Source organism: Balaenoptera acutorostrata, chromosome 14, assembly GCF_949987535.1.
Source record: "Balaenoptera acutorostrata chromosome 14, mBalAcu1.1, whole genome shotgun sequence".
NCBI lineage: Eukaryota > Metazoa > Chordata > Mammalia > Artiodactyla > Balaenopteridae > Balaenoptera > Balaenoptera acutorostrata.
In genome coordinates, this window is record NC_080077.1 from 17,009,183 (window position 1) to 17,032,561 (window position 23,379).

The 23,379-nt window shown below is 40.9% G+C and overlaps 1 protein-coding gene across 2 annotated transcripts in view; it reads right to left on the reverse strand.

The window, feature by feature from the left end:
- Positions 1 to 23,379, reverse strand: part of UST (uronyl 2-sulfotransferase) — a 294,146-nt gene that overhangs the window by 20,780 nt on the left and 249,987 nt on the right. The window contains exon 8 of one of the 2 annotated variants that reach the window (XM_057528045.1): positions 582 to 1,586. The exons of the other annotated variant lie outside the window; for it this stretch is intronic. Coding sequence (XP_057384028.1) covers positions 1,303 to 1,586 — 284 coding nt within the window. The 3' untranslated portion in view covers positions 582 to 1,302. Of the gene's footprint in view, positions 1 to 581; positions 1,587 to 23,379 lie in introns of those variants that run through there. 2 annotated transcript variants of the gene reach the window in all.

Sequence of the window (23,379 nt, forward strand, 5' to 3'; positions counted from 1 at the left end):
TTGACCCAAGTGCAAAGGGCTTCGCTGTGGATATAATTTAAACTGTGGCTCTTTGGCCAGTCTTGCGCGCTCCCTGGAGAAAGAACTTCAGGCCAGGCCATTAGGAGTATCTTCAGAAGGCTGGTGTCTCCGGGAAAGGACCGCAAAGCAGAAGTTCTACAATGACTTTGTAAACGCCTCCGCCTGTCTGCACAGAATGCCGGCCAGTGGAAGGCAAGCAGGCTGAGTTCCCCAACTCATTGCTCCTCCCAAGGCACTGCCAAGCAAACACCGAGAGCTTAACTTTTGAATGTGATGCTAAATATCATTTACTAGTAACCTGTCTGTATGCAAGATTGAGCAGTGACAAACCGTGTTCCCAACGTGGCCTCAGGCTGAGGTCATACATGGGTTTTGCTTTACTGCCCAAGATCTGGGCATTTTTGCAAAAGCAGTTGCTCCTTCTACCTCTGCCTCACTGACATTATATTTGGACTGGTTCATAACCTTCAGAACTCTTAAAAGTCCCTCTAACGTAAATAAAAAGGAAATCACAGACCTGCCCCGTGAAGTCCCCCTTCCCACCCCTCTTCATCTGTCAAACGTGCATAATGGAAAAATGATGTAGCCCTGGCTCTGGGCCAAAATAAACAATCTGGAAATACTGTGTAAACCCAGCTGCTGCACCGGAGGACAGAGGCCTTGCTTTATGACCTCTGAGATGGTTAACCATATGCAAAATAACAAAACCTCACCACAGGCTTGCCGTCTATTCTGATGCTGGGCTGGTTTTGGCATTCCTTCCCTTGATCTAAGTAAATGCACACTCCACACCTACCAAAGCCCCCTTTCCCCAACAACCAGAGCTTGTTTGAACCTGGTCCAGCAGAGATTATGTGCAAGCGATGAATACAAATTGAATAACAACCAGAAGTTGGGCCAAATTTTACCACTGGAAAAAAAAAAAGCATCATCAGAAGACAGGCATCAATTCTTCAGCTTCAGGGGAGCTCAGTGGTGATCCACCAACAGGCCCTGCTGTTTTAAGGAGTGGTCTGCGTTAAAAACTGGGGTTTACGAATCTCAGGTTAGATTACATCCAGAAATTTCCAGCACCCAAGGGATGAGGCATACTTTCTCAGGTGGCAGGTGTGATGAAAGTCACGGCCAGGTGGAGAGGGGCCGGGGCTTTGGCCAGTGTGAGGGAAGCGCGGTGGGTACACATCCCTGGGCTGCTGCTGCAGAGCCCTACACCCTGCCGGCTGCTCCCCACACCGTGTGAACACGATGCTTGTCACAGATAGAGTAAACTCATTTCCTGAATTACACAGGGAGGCCACACAGTTCAAACACATGCAGCTCCCCTGCAGCTGCCTGCGCCGGAAACGAATGTGTGTCACTGTGGCTCGCAGCAACGAGCTGGGCTGAACGGGCCACGTTTGATTTGTCACTGGGATGATGGATGGTATGTTCAGACCAGCTTCTTGGAGGCAAGGCAATCAGGGGAGAAAAGAACAAAAGGCACTTCATGGCTGACTCGGAGCTTGGGGTTGGTAAAGTACACAGAGGGATTTTTTTTCTTTTTCTTCTTTTTGCCATCTTCAGATCTGGAAATATCAATAATTAAAAAATAAATCGAGTTCACTTTGAATTTCAAGAGAACCTTTACTCTCTGGGGCCAAGTGAAAGTAACATGATTTACTTTTTTTTTTAACGCCTGAAACTGCTAGGCTTCCTTGTTGGAAGAGAATAAAGACTTTTTATAACGCTTCTCCTCTGCTCTGAATTTTGGAAGCTGGAGCAAAGCAAAAGGAACCAGAAAGAAAAAGTCATTGGCCTGTTGGCGTGGGTCACGAGGGCGCATCAAGGCCAGGGCACTGGCCCCGTTTGGGAAGGCAGCAGGCACCCAGCCCTGCAAGTAGCATGCATTTCCAGAGACATTGCTCAGGCAATGTCCTAACCCCGTGGAATCTTGAGGTGAGGGCGGCCCAGCAGAGGAGCTTCTAGGTTCTTTCACAGCACTTAGCCTCAGAATCTGCCCTAATTGCTGGGGGTGGGGAGTGGTGGTAATTAGTTACTATCTTGCGTGGCCTCTGTTTGCTCATTCATTACCTCTGCATTGAGCACCTACTAAGCAGAGTGACTTCAGGAAATAAAGGAACCACTAAAGCAGAAAACACAGGCTCCCTGCTGGAAGAGAAAAAGTAAACAATAAAGAAAGAAACAAATGTACAATCCACCCGACTACTTCCCAGGAGATCTGAAAATCCCTGCTTCACTGCCGGCGGGAAGGGCTCCCTCAGAGGTGGGCATCAGAGGAGGGGTGAGAAGGGGGGCCACCACCAAGGGGTGGGCGTTGAGGGCTACCTTTGGTGTCCTTCTGTAGGACCAACGAACACCTGGCTAGACAAACTTAATATGCAACTATTCACCTGGTGAGCCAGGTGACCCCCGCAGCGACTGCCCTACAAGGGTCTGTGGCCAGGCCCTTGAACTTGCATTTCCGATTAGCACCCCAGGTGATTCTGATGTGGGATCTGTCCAACCCCACTCAGATCCTAAAGCTTAGGATGAAACATGTCAGGGCTGGAAAGATGTCCCAGCTCATCTGTTCAGATACTCATGTGCTCTGAGTAATCGGGGCAAGGGGCACTCCAGTGCCCACAGGGTCAACTGGCCCAGCTCCCCCGCTTTCCCTGCTGCCCTGGTTCGCTGGGTGGAGGGCCATTTGCTCCTGTTTCTTTCTCCCCAACTTTGGCCTCATGACCCAGATCATAAAAAAGCTGCTACTATATTTCTTTGAAAGTATAGCCCACCCAATTATACACGCATGCTTTCCCCAACACAGCATTTTGCCATCAAAATACTGGCTTGATCGTGAGAATGGCAATAACAGAAGGATTTCTTTTCACAGCAACAACTGAACCAAACATTTCTGTTTGAAAATATCTATTTCTGAAAAAAAAAAAACTTATTGGAAGACTTACTATGGCAATATTAATAAAATGTATTTGTTGGAAATATACTTTTTATTTGAAATCTTTATTGAGAAATGCATTTTTGTTACTTTTTCTACTTTATTTGGAATCATATTATGGTGGCCCTTATCAATGACTGATGAGGGCATCCAGGTCAAATGGATTTGTCTGAACAAAAAAGATCGAGAGAGACACTGACCCGGTAGTTCTATCCAAATTTTTTTGGCATCTGACAATCTCATAAATTCTGCTTTTACTTTCTCTGCAAGATTCCTTTTTTTCCTCTTTCTCACAGTCTGTATATTGTTAGCAGGCCTAGGCTATTTGTCTCATACACACACACACACAAACACACACACACACACACACACACGTGCATGCACACACACATCCCTTCTTTGACAACACACGCGCGCATGCACGCACACATCCCTTCTTTGGCAGGGAAGAGGCCCTCTCCTGGAATCACACTGCGTTGTCTGAGTCTAGCCCTGATGGTGTTAAAGACAACTGCTGACACCCACAGCCATTCTGGGCACACTACATATAGTCACATCTTTATCTCAGTTTTTATGTTGCTCTGTTATTTTTTTCTCCAGGGCTTCATATACATCAAGCTACATATCTACTTATGTATAGGGTGAAAATAAAGTCCTTGGGCAGTTTAAGTTTTAGCTTTGAATTTTTGGAAAGGTCTTTTACAACTTAAAAATTCATTTTTTCTGGTTATGATGTACATAATATATACATAACATATACATACACACTCACATATACATACTTACACAAGCAAATGTATAGTTTTTGGAAAGAAACTAAGTGATAAAATGACTTTAAATCAAGCCACATTTATTGTAGTAATATATATCCTAGTCTTTTTCTTGCTTATGTATATGAGTTGTAAAATAGACCTCTGCTACAATGTTTAGTTTTATAATCTTTTAAAACTTAACTGATGACAAGCATTCGCCTATAGCATTAATTATTTCAAGTCATATTTTGCAGTGTATTTTTATGTGTTTCATTTTATGGATGCCTTATAGGTCATAAGCTAGTTTGCTATTGTTGGATAACTGAGTTGTTTTTCAGTTTCTGTGACTAAAGAATATGCGATAAACATCCATGTTCATAAGGGATCATGTGCCTTTTGGCTTGTCTCCCTAAAATAAATGGTAACTTTAGGTATTGAGTGGTACTCTTCCTCTGATAGCTGATAAGGTTTTGAATTCTGACAGTTCTAGGACACCATTTACTTTCTTTTGTCAGAGATCCTGAAATTTGTGTAATGCAAATTTTTTCCTAAATTTTAAGACGTTAAATTTACACAACGTCCATCTAACTATAACCTAACTTACTAACTCTTTAGAATGTACAGGGCTTTTTGAAGATCTTGTATGTACTGTCTGTGAGAATAGAAAGTACTTAAGCATAGTACTTAATATGGGAGTACGGTTGCTTGAAAACATTTAGTGCACAAGAAATTCTTGGTAAATTTCACCATATGATGAGTAAATAGTTCCTCATTCTTGGATTCTATAAACTGGGTACTCAGAATCTAGTTTTTTCTTTTTTATCATTCATTCTAGATAAATTTTCTTCAGCAGAATATAGCCTACTTCATTTTCATCGTTGTTGTTTTAGCATTATATTTATCACAGTGAACAGTATCGACGAGTAGACTAAAGGTAAGTCCCAAGAACCAGAAACCTGGATGTTCTCTCTGGAACGTTAAGCACGGTGAGATTTTGATAAACCCTTGAAAGGCTTTGAATGAAGTAGCTGTTCACGGAAGCCAAACGTGTAGATAAGTGAGATATTTAACCTCTTGCCCAGGCATTAAGAAGTTAGGTTAATAAGAGGTGCTACTCAAAATAACCATTCCCAAGTCAGGAAAGTGTGAAATGTAGTTCCAAGGATGCTGTCAATTCCACCGAGAGAGTTTCCAACGTTAAGTTAAAATTAAATTTACTTTATCCGGGTAACTCATAGCACCCTGGTAGTACCAGGTCTTAGGAGGATGTAAATTAACAGCTTTATCTCCTTCTCCTTCTCCCCCTGTTAGATATCAGATTTTTAACTGCATGCTCTACAAGACAGTGTGTATGTCTAAAACGTCCACATTGCTTTTCCTTTAAGCAAAATCCTAAGAACAGTGAGATGAAATTGCCTCCTGTCCATTTGTATGGAGGAGATCCATTTGTTTACTTAGGAAGGTCTGATATTGACAGGCTAATACCAGTGGGTACCAAGACCATCTGAAGGGAAAATGCCTGGGTGCCGTGGCTACTACTTTGAAGAACGGTAGTAAATGTTTGCTATGAATATTTAAATACGGTAAAAATGTTACAGACATTAAAATTTACATTAATTGGAGAAGAAAAAGATAAAATTTTTTCATAATATTTTTGAAAGGTTTGGTTGTGATATAACTTGTCTTTGTAACTAGAACCTGCCTATGAAAGATGGTCGGCCACAGAAGTTACAAGTTTCCAAGAGAAGATATATAAATGATTAACTGCCTTTGGGCAGAAGTTACCATTAGAAAGAGATGGTGGGGGAGAAGTATTTTTATTGAGGTAGAATAGAAATGTATGGACTTCCCTGGTGGCCCAGTGGTTAAGAATCTGCCTGCCAAGGCAGGGGACAAGGGTTCGAGCCCTGGTCAGGGAAGATCCCACATGCCGCGGAGCAGCTAAGCCCATGTGCCACAACTACTGAGCCTGCATGCCACCTACTGAAGCCCGCGTGCCTAGAGGCAGTGCTCCACAACAAGCGCAGCAAGAGAAGCCACCACAATGAGAAGCCCGCGCACCGCAACAAAGAGTAGCCCCCGCTCGCCGCAACTACAGATAGCCCGCGTGTAGCAACAAAGACCCAACGCAGCCAAAAATAAATAAATTTTTTTAAAAAAGAAAAGAAATGTAAACTTCTTCTGATGAGAAAGATTAAGTTCTTTCATTCTGACATCTGAAAGAGAAAAAGGGAGGAACATTGACCTGTGTGAGGTAGTTAGCGGCTATAAATGAAGGCGGTCAGGGGTGATGTCTTGAGCTGAACTTTCCTGGCTAATGGCTGTGAGAAGCTGCAGAAACCTGTGAGGTTTGGTGGAAGGGAGACAGAGGACAGATTGCCAGGGAAGGGTTTGGATGTGGCACGAGCCTGAAATTGTGTAGTTGTGCACCAAATTTCCTCTTCGGCAAGATTGGGGCTGAGGGGAAAGCTAAAAAGAATCCACCAATGCTGGCAAGACCATACTGGTGCATTAGAAGCAGCCAAGAAGGAGGTGCTAATGTTTCCAAAAATTGCACATAGGTATCATTAGGTTCTATCAGGATTGGTTCACTTTAGAAACTGCTTTAGAGAACGGTGGAGGAGGTGACAGGAGAAAAGAATAATTTGAATGACATGCAAGACATTGAAAAAGAACCTGTTCAAAGAATGGAAAATCAAAGATGTTTGAAGAAGAAAAATCAACAAACAGAAAAGCTGTAACCCATTACATTTTAGTTTTATTGGGGCATGAAATGAAGTTTCATGATGTTCTAAAAACAACAACTTAACGGCAAAAAAATGAATAAATGAATTAGCGTTAAATCCATACCATATTTTTACCTCATTTTGATATAATAATAGAAACTGGTTAGTTATGTCACAGTCCTCTTCTTAAATCGTACACAGAGAAACATTTAAAAAATTTCAAATGGTTCCTACATTCTAGCAAAACCAGGCATAGACAGGCTGGTTCATTTATGACTTTCCGGTAACATTTCTAATGGCTTTTACCAAATGATTCATTTACTCAGTCTGTGCTGAGGTAACCTCCTGGCTGCACTGTTTGCAGTTCTCACAACTCAGACTCTAAGGGCCTGAGTCTCTTCACTAATGCGTCTCGTGAGTTTCTGTGAGGGTTGAGAGTTCTCATGCACACAAACTAGGAGTCCCGGGTTCAGTTTTAAAATGTCCCTCTTTCACTGTCATTTCTCTTTGGAGAAAAGAGAAAATCGCTGACACTTTTGACCCACTGAATATTGTAAAGTGGCAAAGTTTCCATACCTTTGCAAAAGGCTGAGTATTTCAAGTCTTTGCTGGCTCCGTGGTTCTGATTCACTTTTCTCTTGTCTTTACTGCCTTACTTCCTCTTAGATTACAAGATGAATCTACTAAAAGTCACCTAAAATATCAGGATTTTAAAGTAAGACCTGTATGGATTCATTAGCTTTCCCATTAGGTACTGGTGTCACCTCTGGCCCCAGCAGTATCTAGAATTGCAAGAGGTTGTAAAGACAGTGCTATTATGTCTATGACCTTCTTTAGCTATGAGCTCAAGGAGGCAATGGGGTTGAAGACCAATGATTGTAGAACATGCTAACAGGAATTAGCATGTACTCCTTGACAACTTTACACAATTTCTACCAAAAAAGATTCTAATTTAATGCTACTCAACTTAATCATCAGTTCTTGGGTTTTACTTGAGACAAGAAAATGAAGGCCTGACTTGCTGGAAGTGAAGGTGAGGGAAAGCTCTTTGGCTCTTCTTTGGGTAGATTTAACCTCACGTTCCTTTTCTGAATGTTGCAAAACACTCTGGAGCATAAGAACTTCTCTTTCTCTCCTTCCTTTTTTATCCCACCAAGTCCAAAGCAGGAGAGGGTGGAGAGCTGCTGGGCGTGGTGGGAAGGGCTGAGAATTGGGCAGGGAATCACTCCTGCTCTCAAATTTTGCTGGTGCCCTGGGCAGGGGTGATAGATTGTGGCATGTGAACCACCATTCCCACTCTCTCAAGTCCCTGGCAATGATTGTGGCCAGGCTCAGACTAACAATCCTCATGTCTGTGTTCCCGGTCACTATGCCTGACTGTCCAAAATTGGCACTAGACATAAGCCCCAATTCCAGCACTTTGGGACTGAAGGAACAGTACACTGAGGATTACTGAAGGCTTTTAGACTATCATGACCTTTGTGTATTCCCTGAGGTATTCAGATCTGATTCTTTGATAAGTTAATGGTTGCAACTGAGCACATAATTCTTTATATCCACTTAGAATGTTTATGAGGGAATTAGTTTCCATATAACACCATTAGGTCATCTCCTGGTTAGATCCATATATGAGTGACCATTTTTCCTAATGTACGATAAATACATTGACATATACTGTCAAATACCTGAAATCAGTTGACACCTAAGTTTATGCCTTATGACAGCAGACAGCAAATAGGTCATTTTCATAACTGTCATGGATACCCCCTACCCACCTCGCCCCACAACGAGCTTGGGTACGTAGACATAAAGGTGAACACAGCAAATAGTAAAAATCTTACAATTTTAAGAGAAATAAATATGACCCTGAACATTAGCATGGGATGTTTTCAAACTTATTGATATTCACAGCCTTTAATCATATCATCCCAATGATATTCATAAGTAACAAAGGCTTTGTGGAAATATTTGACAGCCAATAATTTATTTTAACAGACATTAATATTAAATTGATTTCGGGAAAAGAAGGCACAACCCTCCCAGACTTCAGACAATACTACAAAGCTACAGTAATCAAAACAGCAAGATATTGGCACAAAAACAGACATAGGGATCAATGGAACAGAATAGAGAGCCCAGAAATAAACCCACACATCTATGATCAATTAATCTTCAACAAAGTAGGCAAGAATCCACAATGGAGAAAAGACAGTCTCTTCAGCAAGTGGTGTTGGGAAAGCTGGACAGCCTCATGTAAATCAGTGAAGTTTGAACACTCCCTCATACCATACACAAAAATAAACTCAAAATGGCTTAAAGATTTAAATATAAGACAGGACACCATAAAACTCCTAGAAGAGAACATAAGTAAAACATTCTCTGACATAAGTCATAGAAATGTTTTCTTAGGTCAGTCTCCCAAAGCAATAGAAATAAAAGCAAAAATATACAACAGCTCATACAACTCAATATCAAGAAAACTAACAACCCAGTCAAAAAATGGGCAGAACTGCAATGAACATTTTGATACATGACTCTTTTTGAATTATGGTTTTCTCAGGGTATATGCCCAGTAGTGGGATTGCTGGGTCATATGGTAGTTCTATTTTTAGTTTTTTAAGGAACCTCCATACTGTTCTCCATAGTGCCTGTATCAATTTACATTCCCACCAACAGTGCAAGAGTGTTCCCTTTTCTCCACACCCTCTCCAGCATTTATTGTTTCTAGATTTTTTGATGATGGCCATTCTGACTGGTGTGAGATGATATCTCATTGTAGTTTTGATTTGCATTTCTCTAATAATTAATGATGTTGAGCATTCTTTCATGTGTTTGTTGGCAATCTGTACATTGCAGCTCTATTTACAATAGCCAGGACATGGAAGCAATCTAAGTGTCCATCAACAGATGAATGGATAAAGAAGATGTGGCACATATATACAATGGAATATTACTCAGCCATAAAAAGAAACGAAATTGAGTTATTTGTAGTGAGGTGGATGGACCTAGAGTCTGTCATACAGAGTGAAGTAAGTCAGAAAGAGAGAAACAAATACCGTATGCTAACACATATATACGGAATCTAAAAAAAAATGCTCATGAAGAACCTAGGGGCAAGACGGGAATAAAGACACAGACCTACTAGAGAATGGACTTGAGGACACAGGGAGGGGGAAGGGTAAGTTGGGAAAAAGTGAGAGAGTGGTAGTGTATATATAGACATATATACACTACCAAATGTAAAATAGATAGCTAGTGGGAAGCAGTCGCATAGCACAGGGAGATCAGATCGGTGCTTTGTGACCAGCTAGAAGGGTGGGATAGGGAGGGTGGGAGGGAGGGAGACACAAGAGGGAAGAGATATGGGGATATATGTATATGTATAACTGATTCACTTTGTTATAAAGCAGAAACTAACACACCATTGTAAAGCAATTATACTCCAATAATAATGTTAAAAAAAATTAAATTGATTTCCCTACTTGGTAACCATATTTATTTCTGATAGATTGTATATTTTGATAAATAACTTTAAAAATAAATGTTACTGAAGGTTGACTCACTATAATTTTAACAGTGAATACATCATGGAATATTTTCCTATCTAAGCAACCAGAATAATGATGATAGGATCCAGAAAAGATCTTAAAGAAGGGCTCATTGGGAATTCCTTAGCTGTCCAGTGGTTAGGACTCCCAGCTTCCACTGCCGGGGGCACAGGTTTGATCCCTGGTTGGGGAACTAAGATCCCGTGTACCACATGGCAAGGCCAAAAAAAAAAAAAAAAAATTAAAAAAAAGAAGTGCTCATTAATGACCTTTTTGTTCTATGTGATAAATCATGTACTCTAAGAATTTTTAAGACTTCAACAGACATTTGCAGCAACTAGACTGGAAAAGATTCCCATTTTTGCTTTGCTATTTTAAAAAAATAAGTGATTTTCCTTAGATTGTTTGCTTTCTTAAATTCCATTCCCCGATTCATTAAAATCCTTCTGAAAGCCAAAGTTGTTGACACGACTGAAACAAACGACTTCACTGTTCACCAGATTGAGGCTTTGCAAGCACTTTATTAAAGCAGTCAATTCTGGTGATTTCAACTAATAAAGTATTTCTCCCAGAAAAAAACAGAACAAAGTAACATATCTAGCATAACAATGAACATCATCTCAACAGAATTTCTAAGCTTTCCAGAAACACTGGGTTCTAAGAATTTAGCAGAAAAAAATTTCCTAGAATCATAGGTTTTATTAACTACCTCATCTCCCTCAGAGCTTTATGGTTTTGGTTTTGCTCTTCACATGGAGAGGCAGTAGAGTGGCCAAGAGCAAGGGGTATTGAAAACCCAGGCCTGAGTTTGAGTGCTGGCTCTGTTGATGACCAGCTCATTGACCTAGGAAATCCTCTCTAACTTATCAATTTCCTTATCTGTAAAACTGAGATAATAAGAGTATCTATCTCATAGGAATGTTATTAGGATGAAATGAAATCATATAACTAAAGGGCTTAAAAAGTGCCAAGGAGACATTTCTCCAAAGATGACATACAGATGGCCAGTAGGCACATGAAAAGATGCTCGTCATCACTAATTATTAGAGAAATGCAAATCAAAACTACAATGAGGTACCACCTCACACCGGTCAGAATGGCCATCATTAAAAAGTCTACAAGTAACAAATGCTGAAGAGGGTGTGAAGAAAAGGGAACCCTCCTACTCTGTTGGTGGGAATGTAAGTTGGTGCAGCCACTATGGAAAACAGTATGAAGGTTCCTCAGAAAACTAAAAATAGAATTATCATATGATCTAGTGATCCCACTCCTGGGCATATATCCAGACAAAACCCTAATCCAAAAAGATACATGCACTCCTGTGTTCATAGCAGCACTATTCACAATAGCCAAAACATGGAAACAACCTAAATGACAGATGAATGGATAAAGAAGATGTGGTACATATGTACAATGGAATACTACTCAGCCATAAAAAAAACCCCAAAATAATGCCATTTGCAGCAACAGTGATAGAACTAGAGATTATCATACTAAGTGAAGTAAGTCAGAAAGAAAAGGACAAATACCATATGATATCACTTATATGTGGAATCTAAAATATGGCACAAATGAACCTATCTACAAAACAGAAACAGACCCATAGACATAGAGATCAGACCTGTGGTTGCCAAGGGGGAGGCGGAGAGAGAGAGGGATGGACTGGGAATCTGGAGTTGGTAGATGCAAACTATTACATTTAGAATGGATAAACAACAAAGTCCTACACACAGGGCACTATATCCAGTCTCCTGGGATAAACCATAATGGAAAAGAATATTAAAAAAGAATGTATATATCTGTTAAACTGAGTCACTTTGCTGTACAGCATAGATTGATACAACATTGTAAATCAACTATACTTCAATAAAAAAAAAAGTTCTGGGCTTCCCTGGTGGCACAGTGGTTAAGAATCCGCCTGCCAATGCAAGGGACATGGGTTCGAGCCCTGGTCCGGGAAGATCCCACATGCTGCAGAGCAACGAAGCCCGTGCGCCACAACTACTGAGCCTGTGCTCTAGAGCCTGTAAGCCACAACTACTGAGCCCATGCGCCACAACTACTGAAGCCTGTGCGCCTAGAGCCCGTGCTCCGCAACAAGAGAAGTCACCGCATTGAGAAGCCCGCGCACCACAACAAAGAGTAGCGCCCACTCGCCGCAACTAGAAAAAGCCCGTGCACAGCAACGAAGACCCAACACAGCCGAAAAAAAATTCTTAGGACACAATAAATTCCCAAATAGTTGTTAACTGTAACGAGAGCAATTATGATGATGGTGATGATGATTACTATTATTATCTTTCTCAAAATCTGTTCTCTTGGAACAACAGTATTCTGCTACTAAAACAGAAAAATGCTAATCTTCCCAATTGAAACAGAAGAATTTAAGTTTAAATTTAATTGAAACTTAGCAGATATATTATACTTCCTGCAATTACACACATCAAAACTTCAAGATGCTCTTCTTCAAAAGTTTCAGAACTGGTGGTCAATGAAAGTAAAGATTCATATCCTATAGAGTATTCATGCACAGTTATAGATAGACTTTCCCCACCTACATATTAACTAGCTTTATAAATTTCTCAGTGTGCCTTTTGCTTACTAATGCCACACAATCTAGAATTGATTCTATAATGCTTTAAATATCAAAAATTTATTTTGGATATTTCATGTCTTTTTCTCTCTCCAGAGTTCCATTTGGATAGGACTATCTCTTTTCTACCCATTTTCTCTTCTGTTGCATTTTGCCTGGGCTGGGAAAATAACAAACTTTAAAAGAAATATTTCATGACTGCAGCATCTGAAATGCTTTAAAAGAAGAATAAAAGTAATATTTTGTTAGACACTTATCCCCAACACATCATTATAATAGTGGGCAGACTAGGGAAATACAATAAAATGCTCAAGATAGAAAGGACAAAACATGGCCCTGTTGAGATCTGGAGTTATGCCATTCAACCCTCTGCCCAATTCCCTGGGTTATGTAATTTGGCCAGAACCAGTTCAGACTTGCTTTCTTTTGGCATGACATGTTATTTAACTGAATAATAAAACACAAAGAGGATCAATTTGAGTTGGTGGGTCAAAAGACCCAACAATACCCATGAATTGGTGTTAAGAAAATCAGGTCCAGTCCCAGAACTTCTTCTGTTCTGTGTTGGCTTTCCCATTTTTTTCCAGAATAAAAACCACTACTTGGTGGAAGACCCCAAAGGGGTCTAAGAAGACCCCCATGGGCTGCCTAACCCTCGAGGTCTTTTCTGGTCAGCTGCATCCCACAGGGCTGACCAAGTGTTGCTGAGGGCAGTTTTGGAGTTCTCTCCTCTTGAACGTAGGTGTCTCCCTGTGAATATGGCTGGGCAAGATCTATAGCTCAATGTGAAACTGAGAGTTCACTGACGACTAAACAAGAAGTTTTCTGGCTGCTGAGTCTCAGCTCGTGGCATCCATATTCTACCATGGAGTCTTCTGGTCTCTGTCGGGCTGTGGTCCTCACTCTTACTACCCACCCCCAACACTGTTGTCTTCCTGGGCTGCCTTCCTGATCTGTCTCTAGACTGCAGCCACCTGCCATGCCCAGGGCTTGGGTTCCTTGTGCCTTCTGTCCCAGCCACCATCCTAGCTTGGCTGAACTGCCTGCCCAGGTGTTGCCCTGACTCTGGTTCCTTGACCAGTCTGGTTCCTGACTCTCAACATTTTTGTACAATTAATCATTACTTTTATAAAAAACTCAAAATCAATTTGTATCAACCAGAGGTGTGATGATTATGGCTAATACATATCCAAAGAAAAGCCCATAGCTTTTATTTTTGCCACTTAATTTTGAAGCAGTTTTGAAAATCGACTTTGAAAAATATCAACAAAATCTAAACTTCATTCCTGAATAACACTAGTGTTTACCTCTCAGAAAGGATCATCATCAGTCAAGAGGAAAAGTAAACAGGGAAATGTCATTTTAACATTCCTTTAGAATTGTGCTATGGAATGCCAGGGAGGTTGACCAGAACTTGGAGTGTCTACACCTACCAAACTTCATAAATCTATGACCTCAAGATATCACAGCATGAAGACTTTATTAGGTGCCACCTGTAATCACTCAATTAAAAACAAATAAAGGATGCATATTTAAACTTCAGTCCCTGACATGAGAATAATTACACAGTTCACATCTGGTTTGGGTAAACCATGATACTGACATTTACTCTTCATACTACGATGACTTGTGGGGAGGAAGGTGAGTCACCTACTGCAGAATAAAGTCAATTTGTTTTCAGACTAAGGATGGTCACACTGCAATAGAAAAGATCTATGAGCTAACCTCGTGTAATTAAACCATCTTAATATTTGTATGGTTGACCCAAATAGTCAAGGATTCAAGCCTAGGTAGCCAATTCCTGCCCTTTTGGTATTTATATCGTAGTTCTTAAAGCAAGATAAAAATTTCAAGACTATTAAAGAGTTAAATACAGAGTTATAGAATTTTAGTATTTCAGAGTTAGAAACCTTTACACAATTTCAGAGCTCCAATATATACTCAGAAAGAGCTGTATGTGTGTGTGTGTGTGTGGCTGGCAATTTAATGAACTCCGAAGGAGAGATGCTGATAATAGATTGAACATCTTTAAGGAGTAAGGCTGATGAAGTGACAAAAAGTTGGGCCTTGGATTCCATCTGCATGAATCTGTGCTGCCCCCCCCAGGAACTGATGCTCTTTATTTGTCCCTTCCCGGTCAATGTTGCTTCATGTGCACAAAAGAACATGGAAGAGAGAAAGGATAAAAGTTCTGTTCAATCCTAGCAATGCCATAGTGATCTAGTGGGCACTGTTTCTGCTTTCACGTATAAATTTTATGTGACTATTCAATTATTTTCTGAAAATTAATAATCCTTTTCCAAAATTTAAAATTCTACGTGCTTACTATATATTAGTTGGGAAATAAAGAAAAAAAGTCACTAGAAATCCCACCACCCAGAGATATGAATAATGACCATGAACACTTTGAGATATTCCAATTTAATTGTATTCCTGTGTTTATATAGTTTTTCTAATAACATTGGTATCATATTGTAAATACTGTTGGCTATCCTTTTCTCTTGCACTTCATGTCCAATCACATTTTGAGAAATCACCTATGTCATTAAATGTTTTCAAAAGCATGTTTAAAGTATGCAATTCAATGAGTTTTGATAGCTACATATACATGTGAAACCACTGCCACAAATAAGATACAGGATATTTCTATTAGTCTCCCAGCTATGACACCCTGAAGGTTCTTAATATGTATTATTAAATTACACTTAATATTTATTATTAAATTACTTTTTACCCCAGGTTGTACTAATTTGTCCTTCTAAAACGCCATTTCTCTACAAAATCCCCGTCATCAGGGACTCTCATTCTGCTAGAGTTTGTCCATTTAACAAACGTGTTAATAGAAAATAAGGCATCATTTTAATGTGCATTTCTTAAATTATTAGTGAGGCTGGGCTTATTTTTTAATATATTTATTGGCCACTTGTATTTTTCTCCATTTTTTTCTGTTGGTGTCTTTCTTACGGATTTATAAAAATTCTTTATATATTAATGGTAAGATATTAACCATACTATATCTTATCATTGCTGGAAAAAAAATTTTTGCCAACTAAGTGTTTTAGACATGCTTACTTTAAAGTTTTAGGTAAGCATATATATTCTTTATTCTCTTTGTATGTATATATGTGTTTTGTTGCTTTTATACTTAGTAAACCCTTAGCAATACCCCATCATCACAAAAATAGCCACCGATTTTTCTTCTATTTCTTTTTCCATTAAACAAACTAACTCTTTAGAACAATCTGGAATTTATTAAGGCTCATGTTATAACGTGAGATTCTATTTTTTTCTCTGAACATTTAGCCAACTATTTGACACCTTTATTTACTCCTTCTTTGTAATGGTCTCTAAATACACCACAACACTTTTTACACTGGCATCTATTTCTTTTCCACTGACTTGTCTGTCAGAGCTTGTGCCTTTACACCGTGATACTAAACCCAGGAACTTTCTAATATTTTAGAATCTTGTAGGGCAAATCTCCTCTCATTTCCTTAAAAAAAAAAATCACTAACCATCTCACATGTTTATTTTTCCAGATAAGCTTGAGAATCACTTTAAAAAAAATTCTCTTCGAATTATATGCTAATTTGAGAAAAATGACATATTTACAATATTTTACATTTTCAGGCACAAACATGGATTATCTTCCTGTTTTGCATTTGTGGTGGTTGTTTTTCCCCAAGTAAAGTTTGGTGCTCACGTTTCAAGTAGAAATTCTGGGGTCTCTCAAGGGCTAGAACTATTGATGAAAAATCTTGAGCTCACGTAAAGCATACTACACACCAATGGCCAAGGGGTGGGAGAAGCACAAAAGATTAAATTTCACCAAGCCAAGAGGACTTTTATGTTTTGAAATGCTCCGTAAATGGTTATGAAAATGTTTCCCTGACTCTGACTAATGAGCTTTGGTGTTAAAATCCTAGTTCTAGCACATTACAGAAATAAGGGTTATGATCACGGTACCATCCTGTACCTATTCCTTAATTCTTCTTAAAAACGCTATGTTAATTTGGCATTAGCAACAACTAGTAAAATATGCCTAAGTATTAGCACCATTCTTTTTTCCACTAGGTTACTTACTCCACTTTACAGATATGTGGAAACACAGCCTGGCTTCAATTTGCATCTGAGATGGGGTGTTTTGTATTTTTACTCTTGGTTTATAATACAAATAAACGTGAAGAACAAGTGGGAATATGCCGCAGGATGTGGTCAGTCAATTTCATGTGCCCTCAACATCTGCATCAGAAAACAACTCTAACTATTGACTTCAAAGGCGATTTTCAAAATAATGCAGAAGGAAAAATAATTCCTCCTTAATTCCCGACAGAGATGCTTCCTTAAAGTTAAGCTGCCCAGATCAGTAGGCACTAAGTGGGCAGTTCCACTACGACAGGAAAAGCTGCAGCCCGCAGACAACTCAGGCCACACACCACTGCGGAGCACGCCATACTGGTACTGGAACTCAGCACTATGACAAATAGACTTTGGAACCATTGTGTTGGTCTCTCCTTTGAAACTCAAAGACTGGACTGCATGAGCACTTGTTGAAAACACTGCCCTATGGGAGACTGAAAATGAGGAATCGAATGAGATGGTTTGAAAAGGGCCCTGGAAACTGCATTTGTGCAGGAGTACATTGTCTCCATTAATCTTCTAAACAGCTCGGTTACCTTCCTCTTCTTTCAGATGAGGAAACTGAAGCTCAGAGAGGTTAAGAAACTTGCCCAGGGTTAAACAGCTGCTACGAATTAGAGCTGATTTCAAACCCAAGTCTACTGGCTCCAAAGCCCATGACTGTGACCTGTGTCTATACTGCTCTCTCATCTCAGGAAAGGAGAAGCAAATCTTTGTTAACAGAAGAAACCCTGGGAATTCCCTGGCGGTCCAGTGGTTAGGACTCAACGCTTTCACTGTCAAGGGCCTGGGTTCAATCCCTGGTTGGGGAAGTAAGATCCTGAAAGCCACGTGGTATGGCTCATATATATATATAATGTATATATATAATATATGAAACCTTTTGTGAAAGAGCAGCTGTTAGCTTCCTAACAGACTGTCGAGGACAAGGTGAAGTGAACCAGGCTCCTAGAAGCTCAGCTAATCCCTCGGCCTGCTATAGGGAAGTGGAGGCCCCAGCCCTGGTCAGTAGACTGGCTGAGGGTCCAACCTGCAACACTCACCAAATGTGGCCTGCACAACCCAACCAAAAAGCCTCTGAGCCTCCTTTTGTTCAACTTCGGGAGAGGGCTGCAGCCATTACTGCTTACCCGTAGATTCTGTCCACCAAGTAAAATTCCAGGCTCCATAACTAGGGTTGCAATGATGCACTCCAGGCACATGCACGTTCTAAGTGTGTTGAAGCTCTGTATGGATTTAAGAGGAAAATCTCTTTCCAATTCTCTATTGAATATTTCTTGACTGTAGCCTGCAGGAAACAATAGTAATTGAGAGACATATGTCTGGCACCCAGCAATCTGGAATCTGTGCTCTCCATGGTGAGCTGGGAAAATTTCCATAGTGCTCCCAAACAGATTTTCTGGGGGATGGTTCTCTTTAGTTATAATTGAAATGACTTCAAGCTTCTAAACTTGGGTGACTGACAAAATGGTGGTGATGTAGGGTAATCTATCTCCCTTTAAATAAATAAAACACGAAATTTCACAAAGGTGATTAAAGCAAGCGGAGAACCCAAAGGGGTTGCCCTGCTCCTAAAGACCCCGCTGCTTTCTCTTGGAGATTCTGGTTGACTTCAAGCTCAGACTTTCAATCCCAGGAGAGAGCTGCTCAGTGTGTGGGGTGGCGACACTGCGCTGGAATCATCTGGGGCTTCCCGGGCTGGCCCCTCCTGGCACCTTGTCCCTGGGTGGACAAGACAGTCAGCACGTCCATCATGGGGAGGGGTTCCCCTGGGGACCCTTATCCCACCAAGAAGCCACTTTCCCGAGAGTTCTTCCTGAGCCCAGCAAGGTCAGGCACATAACAGGTGCTCAAAAACATGCTTGTGACACTGAATTGAGTTTGTGCACCAAATAAATCCCTTTTCCCTATTCCTCTATAGTGCTGCATCTTTAGTAAAAAAAAAAAAAAAAAAAAAAATTTACTAAAAAATGAAGGGAAACTTATGGGAAAATAAGGAACATAAAAGCAACCCACAAAAGAGACCAGCTTCATAAAAAAAAAGATGAACTTCAAATATACAGATTTCTGAGCCCAAAATAAATAATGATAGCCTTCAACAAGCAGAAAAGCCTGTCCACACATCCACACTTTAGATAAAGACTTTGTCCTGGGACTCAACCTCAGAACTCCTAAATCTCTCTAAATCTGAAAACAGTACCAGATTAGTTACACCCCCTCATAAAGAATGATACTTATCAACTTACAGAATTGGGCACACTGTTGATGAGACGTTGATTATTTCAGCAATGTGTGCTCACTATGGGGTGAGATTCTTTTCCATTTTGTAAAACAAAACAAAGCAAAACAAAACACTAAGCCTTTGATGCTGGCATATTGGCCTTTTTCTTTTGGGTGGATTCCTTTTTGCAAGTGTTTCCTGCCGCACATAATCTGATATCCAAAGCACGTGTTATTGGAAGAAGATTTGGCTGTTTGTGTCCAAAACATCAGACTACTGAGCATGTTATTAGGCAAACTTGAAAACGACTTGGGTCTTTCTTAGGAGCTCTCCAGATGCTGTACCGCCTTTCAGCGGGGCCCAGCATTCTTGTCTCTGGTGGCATGAAGCTGGGGCCACAGGCACGTAGCAGATGCCACGTTACCACTAAACCCCACGAATGAGACATAGAAGGCACCAGTCATGCTCAATATTAAGTTCGACCTATAGATGCAGAATTCTGAATAACACTCCCATCTACCCTCAACACCTTCGGAAAGCAAAAATGTAGGAAACTATAGATGTAGACCGTTATTTGGACACTGTGTTTCCTCACTGATGCTAAGGAAAAAGGAAGTGAGGGAAAAGGGGGAAACTATAACCACAGTACTATAATTGAGGCCTCAAATAAGCTACTGTATGTCAATGGAAGTCAGATACTGACAACAGAAATTCTTTTAAATGGAAAAATATTGGCATTTTAAAAGAATACGCTAATACTTCTTAAGGGTTAGGGACCAGTAGAAATCTCCGGCTGAACAGAGGGAACTGTGTAGCAGAATCCTCATGAAATTGATTTAAGTTTTACAGGGAATTAAGTTACAGTTTTTGACTCTGGACCATTAAAACCAACTATTCAGCCAAAATTGTATTTGGGATTTAACATTTTCTTTTGGAAAAACATCTTAAAAGTGACATACCCTGGTCACTTAAAGGCTGTGAAACTCTATTTTAACAATATGATGGGGTCCACTTTCAACCAAAGCAAAGTTAATAATAATATGGTTTAAGATCAAGAATAATAACACATGTGGTTTGGTATCTACTTATAGACACTCTGGGATTTGTGTGGTCTTTCTTGATAGCCATGGGGACTGACTCTGGGTTGGTGAAAGTAAGCCAATCTTCCATGGTCGATGCCAGGAACCAACTCATATGCCCTATTATACTTAGGCAAACAATATCCTATGCTAGAATGTGGAAGTCTGGAAGTATGGCAGAGCCAAAAATCACCCTGAACAAACACGAGGCTTCATCACCATTTGGAGCTTCAGCTTGATATTCTGGCTCCAAAGAAGATGGCCCACCTCAGGCCATCAGGCCAGTTCAAGAGTCCTCCTGGTCATTCTCCATCAGATCAGGCCTGTCTGTGTCAAAGCTCACAGCCATGGGGCTCCCTCTTCTGTGGTAGGGTCCACCACAGTCCAGCTGGATGGGCATGTTATCAAGTGGGCAGGCCTTTCCAGAGACCAGCTATTGGAAAGGGAGTATGTGAAACAGCGAGTGTGAGAGGCCTGTGGAGCTGGCCTTACATACAGACTGTGATTCTTACTGTTTGGGGGGTTGGGAACATCTGTGCAAGTCTGAAAATACTTTGCTTCCCAGAAAAAAGAAGGCACACAAAATATTTTCATATTAAATGGATGGGGATGGGGCAGTGTAAGGATTCCCTGAAAACCATGTGATGGAGCTTCAGGTTAAGAACATTTGCTACGGGCAGAACAGATAGTCCTATAAGTGGTAGGTTTTCTGGGGCTAATGAAGATCCCTGCCTCTAGGAAAAAGCTCTTGTTCTTAGCAGTATAGCCCACGTCTGGATTTCTACCATGAATAATTTCTCCCCTTGAAGTGGACTAACAACCTCAGGAAGAACACAATAAACCACAGGAGGCAGGATGTGTGGTGGTTACATCCAAATTCTGGTGCTCTGTGACCCAGGGTGGGCTATTGGCATAACGGGTACATTACCATACCCCAAGGCAGCCAAGAGGTCACCCTCTGTCCTAGCTGCTGATGCGACGAATGAAAGGAAGTGCCAAAGATGTAAAATAACAAACTGACTTAATGACCAACTGAAGTTCACATCCCCTCCCTATATGTCTAATGCACTAAATTTAGGTGAGTAAAGCAACATATTTCCTCCTAAGGAGCTCTTTAGAAACCATTTTTTAGTTCACATATAATAAAATGTATCTAGAATGATTCTTTTTCAGTTGAAAAAGAATAGATACATGTATACATATAACTGAATCCCTTTGCTGTACACCTGAAACTAACACAACATTGTTAATCAGCTCTACTCCAAATTGGGTCATTTGTAGAGATGTAGATGGACCTAGAGACTGTCACACAGAGTGAAGTAACCCAGAAAGAGAAAAACAAATATTGTATATTAACGCATATATGTGGAATCTAGAAAAATGGTACAGATGAACCTATTTCCAGGGCAGGAATAGAGACACAGACATAGAGAATGGACACGTGGACACAGGGGAAGAAGGGGAGGGTGGGATGAATTGGGAGATTAGGATTGACATATATACACTACCATGTGTAAAATAGATAGCTAGTGGGAACCTGCTATAAAGCACAGGAAGCTCAGCTCGGTGCTCTGTGATGACCTAGATGGGTGGGAAGGAGGGTGGGTGAGAGGGAGGTCCAGGAGGGAGGGGATATAGGTATACATATAGCTGATTCACTTCATTGTACAGCAGAAACTAACACATTGCAAAGCAATTTATACTCCAATAAAAAAAATTTTTTTTAATGATTCTTTTTGTAAGGAATCTAATAAAAGAGTGATGTCATCTATATCTCTTTAAACTTCACTTTACTCATCTGTAAAATGGGAATAATGAAAGTATCTACGTCATTGCATTGTTCTGAGGATTAAATTAGAAAGTCCACATAAAAAGCCTTCAATATTACTTCAATAACTTTTTGTTGATTACTCACAATGTGCAAAGCACTGTTCTAGGGGTTGCTATTATTATCATTATTGTTAGAAATTCCCCTGGGCAGCACAAATTGTGTTACTGTCAGCTGTGAAGCCCTTCATACTTCTAGAATTATTTATCAGGCCTCTAAGGGAGTCATAAGACAGCTAGATTTCGAGAGAGGATAGTTCAGGTGCCAAGGGCTATTAGCATGCAGAGGGCAGTTCAGGGTGTGGGAATGGCGTACAGCAGGGGTCCCCAAGCCCCGGAACATGGACTGGTACCCGTCCGTGGCCTGTTAGGAACCGGGCTGCACAGCAGGAGGTGAGTGGCGGGCAAGCGAGGGAAGCTTCAACTCCATTTACAGCCACTCCTCATCACTCGCATTACCGCCTGAGCTCCACCTCCTGTCAGGTCAGTGGCGGCATTATTCTCACAGGAGTTCGAACCCTACTGTGAACTGCGCGTGTGAGGGATCTAGGTTGCGTGCTCCTTATGAGAATCTAATGCCCATGATCTGAGGTGGAGCTGAGGCGGTGACGTTAGCTCTGGGCAGTGGCTGCAAATACAGATTATCATTAGCAGAGAGGTTTGACTGCATAGACACCATAATAAATCAATTGCTTGCAGACTCATATCAAAACCCTATCAGTGAGTGGCAAGTGAAAACAAGCTCAGGGTCCCACTAATTCTGCATTATGGTGAGTTGTATAATAATTTCATTATATATCACAATGTAATAATAATAGAAATAAAGTGCACAATAAATGTAATGCGCTTGAATAATCCCCAAACCATCCCCCTCCCCCAGTCCATGGAAAAACTGTCTTCCATAAAACCGGTCCCTGATGCCAAAAAGGTTGGGGACCGCTGGCTTACAGGGGTGCTGGAAGGCAGGAGGCAGGCACAAAGGAGAATGATGCAGTAGGAGGACGCGGAAGAGAAACTTCATTTGCTCACAATGAGGAGGGTCCATTCTGCTCACAGTGACGCACAAGTGAGAGAGGGACCTGATCTCCAGTTATGGGGGAGAATGAACACTGATGAGGCATCCAGACCATGGCGTGTGCGCTTCACAAGGACCAGAGACTGTCGTCAATACTCTCCATCGTCGCAGAAAGTCTGCACGACTAAACTGAAGGTTGGTGCAGTGGGTCTCCCTGGAAAGAGGGGGACCTCTCCAGAAGAGCAAGGAAAGTGGACTGGGGGACACAAGACAGGAATGGCCCAGCTCTAGGTCCTTTCCTTGGCTATGAACCTCGGGATGCCAGTTAGACCTTGCAGCCAAACTATCCAGGTCTATGCCCCTGTCTCTGTGCCTTTCCCTCTGCTCTCCTGCGGAACATTCCAGATCTACCTCTCTGGGCTGGAGGTTGAAGAGGGAGCGCAGGGACCAGCAGTGCAAGGAGAACTCAGCCACAGAGACAAGTGTCACGACTATTAAACGGGTTAATATCCATAAAGTGCT